Raw genomic sequence first — 7938 nt, forward strand, 5'->3', positions numbered from 1 at the left:
TGGCTGTGTCCTGTTTTCTGGCTAGGACAGGGAAAGCAAGGTACTTGACGGAGTCCTGAGAACTTAGTACAGTATGGGTTTTTATGAATTCCATATTTTTCAGCATTTGACAAGTGGCACAACCTGTTTTGATATTAAAGTTCTTTTCCTTGAATTTTCCACAATTAAAAGACGGTCTTCATTTGAAAGTTTTACTAAGCTCTATCATCATTCTGAATTATCTCCCAAAATGAATCCTAATTTTGAGAAAGTAACTTGAGCCATACTAGTTGCATTCAAGATCTCCCCAACACACGTACACAAACGGGATTTGTTTGTATAATGTTTGTACAATGTACTCTATGCACTAAAAGTAACATTTCCTTAAGTAAAATAAAGACTATTAGAATCCACCAGATACTTGTGATTACTCTTAAGTTACATGTTATATGTAAACTAGAGGCTGAGTGGGTGGGCAGGGGTGGAGGGCTAGATTACCTAAACTTTTTTCTACTTTATGGAAGTCGAATGGAAATTCCTAGATTCTTCCCCCATTGACTCAACAGAAATACAAGGCGCTCTAATTTAAATTGCATTTTATGCTTTGCTCCTTTAACAAGATCATTGCAAAGTTTTCTGTAGACTGAGCACAAGAAACATCCACCTGATGCACCTCTTCTCCCCGGGGCAGCCCCCACCTCCTCAGGGAGGTGAGGAGAGGGCGCTGCTTTCACCTGGCGGATGCAGGTGACAAGCTGGCCTGACAGCAGCCAGCACTTTTCCCGACACGCCTTGCAACACCTAGCTTTGATCACCATGCCTTTACCCTTGGTAAAAGCTGGGGTTCCTTTCCAATTCCACCACGCGTTCAAAGCTCAGTGTATCCAAGAAAATGCGGGGGGGGGGGGCGGCTCGGGTAAAACTACTGCCTTCGCCGTTAGGATTATAAATCTCTCTTAAAAAAAAAAAATTCACTTTAAACCAGCCAGCCCGGAGCACACGTGTGGAAGTCAGTCCCACCAGCTCGCCAGCAGCTCCGGCCCCGCGCCGGGCGCGCGCCCCCTGGTGGCCGGACGCGTCGGCAGCGTTAGTGGCGCCTGCGCTCCTGGGAACCTCAATGGATTCCGAGGACGAGCCAGCAGCGGCAGCCGGAGCGAGGCCCAGCTGTCCCGGACCCGCAGTTCCCGGAACGCGGCCAGTTTGGCCGATATAACCTTCTCCACCCTCGCCCGAGGGGTAGGAGAATAGTAGCCCCGGGTCCGGAAATCATACATGCTACTTCCTCTGCCATCTCTTGGCTTCCTAGCCCCGGGACGACGGCGAATCCTGGAGGAACGTGGGGAGGGTGAAGAGAGCGAGCGCAGCGAGGGCAGGAACGCGCCGGGGGACTTTGAGAGCCTGAGGCGGCGAGTAGGCAGCTGAGCCGGGGTAACCACGAAAAGGCTGCGGTGCTAGAGCTGGAGGAATATCCAAGCACCACGTTTTCCTAGCGCCGTGTTTTAATAGCCCTGACCTCGACTGGGGAAAAAGAAAAAAAAAATCGCAGGTGCTGTGTAAGAATTTTGACCCTACCAACAGGTATTTCCCTATAAAGTAAAAAGCATTCCTTCGGCCAGTACCGGCTAGAACGCTCTCTCCGCCCCGCGTCTGCATCCTAATTTCTCCCTGGAGCTCCCACGTGCAGGCACGTTGCTCCGTCCGCGTACCCCGCGGAGCGAAGCGTCCACACTTCTCTAGCAGGAAAATACAGCCCCCCTTTCCACCTGGACGGTGGGAACTTCTTGGGTAAAGTCTTGGTGACCCGAGTGCGCCCTACCTTCACTTCCCCCCCCCCCCGGAAAAAAAAAAACACACCAGGATGATTGCTGGAGGAATTCTGCGTTGGGAGCGCGAGCCTCCCCTCCCCCGCCCATTTCGGAAGTGTACCGGGTCGCCCCGAGCAATCACGTCTGTGTGTGTGTGTGTGTGTGTGTGTGTGCGCGCGCTGCTGCACGCGTTTAAAAGGCTCCGAGCGGAGAGTTCCCCTTCAGCTACTGACTGGGTCGAGCCAGCCAAAGAGAATCGTTCAAAAATAAATAAAAACAATCTCCCACAGATAACCCTCCTTAAAAGAAAAATTCTTCTAATAAACCGAGAAACTACAGACACGGACCCAATCAAACGCTCATCTGAGCAAGAGCAGAAGGGACTTGAAACCGAATCTGCATTCCGTTCCTCCCGTACAAGGCTCGGAAGGTGGGGGAGGCGGTCGGTGCCAGTGCCTGGTGTATAATCGGGTTAATCCAGTAGACAAAGAATAAACCAATAGCCCTCCCACCTCACTTCCCGCTCCCCTTTTCCTTTCCCTCCTCCCGCCCCCCCCCCGCGCCGGCTCCCCGCCCCCTCCTCCCCCTCCGCGTTGGGGAGGGAGGGAAGGGGGGGGGGGAAGCAGACAAGGGGGGTGGGGGAAGGATGAAGTCGACTTGAAATGGATGCTGCCTAAAGTCTAAAACCTGCAACTAGTTGTTGCCCGGCCCGGGATTCATTGGAAACCTGCGTTGCCATTTCCCGATGGCCAGGAGAAAGTTTCCCCAAGTCCAGCCCTCCCCAGCCCTGAGGGGCTTCGGTCCTCGTGGCCTCGGCGGGGGAAACCTTAAGGTCAGGGTTTCCTTGAAACTAGATAAACTGACCCCGGCACTGGCCGGCGCGGCCCCGCGGGCGGGCAGGCGGGCGGGGGGCCCCCGCGTGACGGCGCCCGGGCGGCAGGACCCGCCGGGGGGACGCGCGGGGCGGCGCGGCTGCCCTTTTGAATGCCTCCTGCGGCTCGGAGCGCCGGCGGGCGCTGGAGCGCGAGTGAATGTAGCCCCGCCGAGCCAATGAGCGGGGACCGGATGCGATATATCCTCTGGGACAACAACTGCTCTGTTCCGCCTCGGATCCACATGACGCCATTTACTGCTGCCGCGGCCGCCGCACAGCTCCCAGCCTCCTCCGGAAAGGCGAGGGCGCAGGCCAACGGCGAGCCCCCACCCCCCCACCCCCGGCCGGGCCCCGCACCCTCCTCCTCTTCCTCCTCCTCCGCCCCCGCCCCCGCCGCCCCCGCCTCGGCCTCGCCGCCGCGCCTCCACACCGCCCAGTCTGCCCCACCGAGAGCTGCGCGCCGCAGCGCGAGCGGAGCACCGGGGCCGGCGGAGCGCGCAGCGCCCAGGCCCCCGCGCCGCCCGGCCCGGCTCGGCTCGCGGCGCCGCGCTCCCGACGCCACCGGGGCCGCCACCGCTCGGCGACCTGGCGCTGCCTGGAGCTGCTTTGTAAAAAGGCCGTTTCTCGGCTCCTTCGCCTCTTCTGTCGGGAAAAAAAAAAAAAGAGAGAGACTCGCGGTGGGCGCTTCGGCCTCTTGTGCATTGAGGGAGGAAAAAATAAAAAAGGAAAAAATAACCAGAGGAAATACTCGGCGTGCGCTTCTGGAAGAGGGGGTCGTCCGAGCCCCCGAGTGTGTTCCACCACGGGGGGGGAGGACCTGGCTCCGAATTTTGTTCTTCCACCGATTGCTCAGAAGTTGGACTGAAGCACAATTTGGAAAAGAGAAGACAGTTTTGTCTTAAATTTAAAAAGTTTGCATCGAAGCTGGATTTACTTGCACCTCGCAGGAAGAGAATCCAGAGGAGAGGGTGTGCAGAGCCGCGATCACGGTGAGGCGCGTTCGGGTTTCTAGTGGAGCCTTGGCAGGCGCAGGGCGGGCAACATGGAGTATGTGCAGCCGGGCTGGGAGTGGGGTACGCCTGTCCCCTGCACACACACACACGCACACCGGCTTCCTAGGGAGACAGGGTGGAGGGGATCCAGGTTGCTGGCGGGGAATCTGCTTCGCCGGGAGCCCGGGCTCGGTCTGCCTGGGCGGGGGTCTAGAGCCCTGTGTGCCCCCCTTGTAGGGTCCCCAGCTGGCGACCCCACGCGCTCTCGCTATTGGGGAGAGACCACCTCGTCTGGATTTTTGTCAGCCACCTCTACATGGGTCGCGAGTTTGGCGCTGACAGAGGATGGGGGGGGGGGGAGATACCACCCTGTTCTCCAGGTCGTCCTTGCAGAAGGCTTGCAACGCTAACCTGTCCCTTCCCGGTGAGAGGAAAACATTGTAGGGGAGCTTAACCTGGAGTGAGGCGGGGGCGCTACTGAAGTTGGGGGACGGGGTTGGTCACCTCACCCCTGGCCGGAGACCTCGCGGGTGAGAAGAGTGGTGTGCACTGTCTAGCCCAGTGCGGGTGGGAGCGCCGCCCAGCCCGGCGCCGGCTCTGCGGTTCGGAAGTGCGGCTTTCTCTCTCTCTTTTTTTCCGTTCTCCGTGGTCGGCCTAGGTCACGCTTTATTTTATTTTTATTTTATTTTTTTGGATTCCCAGGCTGACCTTCCCACAGGAAGAAAGTCATCAAGTGGTCGCGATCGTTTTTTCCATTACCTAAAAGTAGGTGGCAAACGAAGGCTTGTGCGTGCGTGTGTGTTACTGTGTTTTCGACTTGGAATCTTGTGCGTTTTTGTTTTATTTTTTACAAAGCGGTTTCTGTGTCGGTTTGCCCCACCCTAGTGCTGAAGTCCTTTCTCCCTAATCCTTAGTCCGATCACACACAGTTCTTAATGGGGGTTTCAAAGCACTCTCCAAGCGGTGGGAGAACTGGCCGAGTGCAGGGGAGTGGCGTGGGGAGTGCCAAGGAGGCCAGGGATGGGCAAAGTCACTTTTTGCACACCCCACCGTCCCCTCTCAGTGCTGCTACTTTCCACGGCGAGCAGATCTGCGCGTGAAGTTTTGCAGCCGGTGATCTGGGTCCTGCACGCCGGGCGTGTGTGCAGCGAGACTCCGGAGAAGGCAGTGTTTCCTTTCACTTTAAGGATTTTGCTTTATTTTTACTCTCTCTCACTTTCCTCAGGATCTAAAAGATTATAGACAGTGCTCGCCGGGTCGGTCGGGGTTGCACCGTGGAGTCGCTGCGCGCGTGGCGTTTGACCCGTGTGTCCGTCCGTGCGCATCCCAGGCCCAGGTTTTCTTCGCGGGGTGTATGTGTTGGGGGGGTATTGGAAACCTGTGCCGGAAGTCCCAGGGCCTTTGTAGATCAGCGCCTGGTGGTAGTGGTGGGCTGCGTGACCCTGCGGGGCTGGGGGGCCTCGGAGTGGCTCCCTCTTGGGGCTGGAAAGCGCCTTTCCGGAGTTGGGGGGGGTCCTTGTAGCCCAGGAGGTGGGGGTGTGTGGAGGCTGGGGGGGGGGTGCGCGCGTGAGTTTTCGTGACACACCACTGGTGCGCCTGCGGATCGCGCGCGTGGGGCCAGGTTGGCCCCTGGACCGGGAAGAGGTCCCCTCCCCCCGGGTTGGGGGGAGGCCTCTTGGCTGTGCCCCACCTGCTGGGGACGGTGTTGGGGCGCAGATAGAGCAGATAAAGGCAGCGAATGCCAAGTGCAGCCGCGTTTGTCTGTTCCGAGGTGAGGAGATCCGGTTTCCAGCCTGCCTGGCTCCGATTTGGAAGGCGTTTGTCACCTGCCTTCTTCCTGGTGCCCCCACCCCCATTCTCAAAATCCGAGACTGGATAAAGCTTCACCTTTGCCTGTTTGACTTTCTCTTCTTTCTTTTTCTGAAAGTTTGGGAAGTTTTGAAACCTTAAGAGTGACTGCAATCCGAAGAATTAACTCTGGACAATGACCCTTGAATTGTTTGAACTGTATTTTGGTTCTTACGGTGGGCTTTTCATAGGTCTCTGGCTATTAATTTTCCAACCGGGAAGATGGGTTAAGATTTTGCCATTCTGTATTTTTAAACCGAGGAAGGAGCCACGTTTGAGCTTCAAGGTGCCCTGGGCTGTCATACTAGGCAGCATTTTCATTCTCGGGTTGTTGAGAAGTGAAAATCTGTTCTTGTCTTGTTGTGTAAGGTGGCTTTAATCTGCTTTTGATACCTAATAGGATTTGAAATGATTTGTTTTTAATCCTGTAACTTTGTTCTTCCATAGAGTTATTTTAAATGGCTAACTTTATAAGTGTCCTTGGGTAAAAATACATTATTTTTAAAAGAAAAAAATACACTCTTCGTTTTTTAACATGTCTTCCTAATGAACTTGAAAAAGCTACAGAATACTAGATGAGTCACAGTGCAAGTATATGATCTGAAGGCAGACTCAGAATGCTCTTACCTTATTTAAAGGCATTTTATCTTGTAAAAAATGTTGGTAGTAATACTAAATTCCAACCTTACTTTCTTGAAATTTTTACTGAACCCAAATGTGTGTTTATTTGAATAAGGGATTGTTACTTAAGTGATTCAGACAAAGATCAGCTTTGTGTCACTTCCGATCATTGGATTACAGAATTGTCAGTGCTCAGCCATGATCTTGACTTCTAACTACATGCCTGAATCATATGGCTGTTCTAATACCTCTCTACTGGCCTCCCATTTCAAATCCTGTGTGGTGTGGGAATTGGAAGAATCAATGCAGAGAGCATGGTAGAGATCTTAGATTATAAACATTCTCTTTCCTGTTGGTTTTCCCCAGGAGTTCAGATGTGTTCTAAGCCTGCCGGAGTGAACACACTAACAAGACCTGATGGAGGCCAGAGCTCAGAGTGGCAACGGCTCCCAGCCCTTGCTGCAGACATCCCGTGACAGTGGCCGGCAGCGTGGGGACCCTGACCCCAGAGATGCCCTCGCCCAGCAGGTACATGTGTTGTCTCTGGATCAGATCAGAGCCATTCGGAACACCAATGAGTACACCGAGGGGCCTACAGTGGTCCCACGACCTGGGCTCAAACCTGCTCCTCGCCCTTCCACCCAGCACAAGCATGAGAGACTCCATGGGCTGCCTGAGCACCGTCAGCCTCCCAGGCTCCAGCACTCGCAGGTCCATTCTTCCACGAGAGCCCCTCTGTCTAGGTCCATCAGCACCGTCAGTTCAGGGTCTCGGAGCAGCACAAGGACAAGTACCAGCAGCAGCTCCTCTGAACAGAGACTGCTAGGGTCGTCCTTCTCCTCGGGGCCTGGTGCAGATGGCATCATCCGGGTGCAACCCAAATCTGAGCTCAAGCCAGGTGAGCTGAAGCCACTGAGCAAGGAAGATTTGGGCCTGCATGCCTACAGGTGTGAGGACTGTGGCAAGTGCAAATGTAAGGAATGCACCTACCCAAGGCCCCTGCCATCAGACTGGATCTGCGACAAGCAGTGCCTTTGCTCAGCCCAGAACGTGATTGACTACGGGACTTGTGTGTGCTGTGTGAAAGGCCTCTTCTATCACTGCTCTAACGATGATGAGGACAACTGTGCTGACAATCCCTGCTCCTGCAGCCAGTCTCACTGTTGTACGCGATGGTCGGCCATGGGTGTCATGTCCCTCTTTTTGCCTTGTTTATGGTGTTACCTTCCAGCCAAGGGTTGCCTTAAATTGTGCCAGGGGTGTTATGACCGAGTTAACAGGCCTGGATGCCGGTGTAAAAACTCAAACACAGTTTGCTGTAAAGTTCCTACTGTCCCCCCCAGGAACTTTGAAAAGCCAACATAGCATTATTAATCCAGAGTATTACAATAATAGGGATTGTGTTCGTGGTTTTTGTTTGCTTGTTTTCCTTTTTTTTTTTTTTCCTTTAACACACATATGCAACCAACTTAACAGTTGTAATCTTGGCACTGTTAGTAGAAATTTGGGATGTTTGCAGTGAGATGCTTTTTTGTCTGTGTGCCATTTAAACTGATAGGCTTGTTAGAACTCAGCTAGTGGAGCTAAAAGTAAGGGGTACAGAACTTGGTGACCCACATATTGCATAAGCTAAAGCAACAGACACTCCTAGGCAAAGTTGTTTTTGTGAATAGGCCTTGCAGAATTTGTAAATTAGCATATGACCTCCCCCCATGGTTTTCTCCAGAGATAATGTGCTATATTTTTGTATATACAATAATATTTGCAACTGTGAAAAAAACAAGTTTGTGCCATTCTATGTGGCACAGTCACAAAATAT

General features: G+C 53.8%; 1 protein-coding gene across 1 annotated transcript; it reads left to right on the forward strand.

Moving 5' to 3' along the window:
* Positions 1-3169: 3169 nt before the first annotated feature.
* On the forward strand, positions 3170-7603 carry Spry2 (sprouty RTK signaling antagonist 2). Its single transcript, XM_048341187.1, has 2 exons — positions 3170-3647; positions 6486-7603. The coding sequence occupies exon 2, from the start codon at positions 6537-6539 to the stop codon at positions 7482-7484; it is 948 nt and encodes a 315-aa protein (XP_048197144.1). The 5' UTR covers positions 3170-3647; positions 6486-6536; the 3' UTR covers positions 7485-7603.
* Positions 7604-7938: the final 335 nt, after the last annotated feature.

Source organism: Perognathus longimembris, chromosome 3 (assembly GCF_023159225.1).
Source record: "Perognathus longimembris pacificus isolate PPM17 chromosome 3, ASM2315922v1, whole genome shotgun sequence".
Lineage (NCBI taxonomy): Eukaryota > Metazoa > Chordata > Mammalia > Rodentia > Heteromyidae > Perognathus > Perognathus longimembris.

Bases quoted from the DNA above. Each gene is read 5' to 3' on its own strand.
- Spry2 (XM_048341187.1), top strand. From the start codon at position 6,537: ATGGAGGCCAGAGCTCAGAGTGGCAACGGCTCCCAGCCCTTGCTGCAG.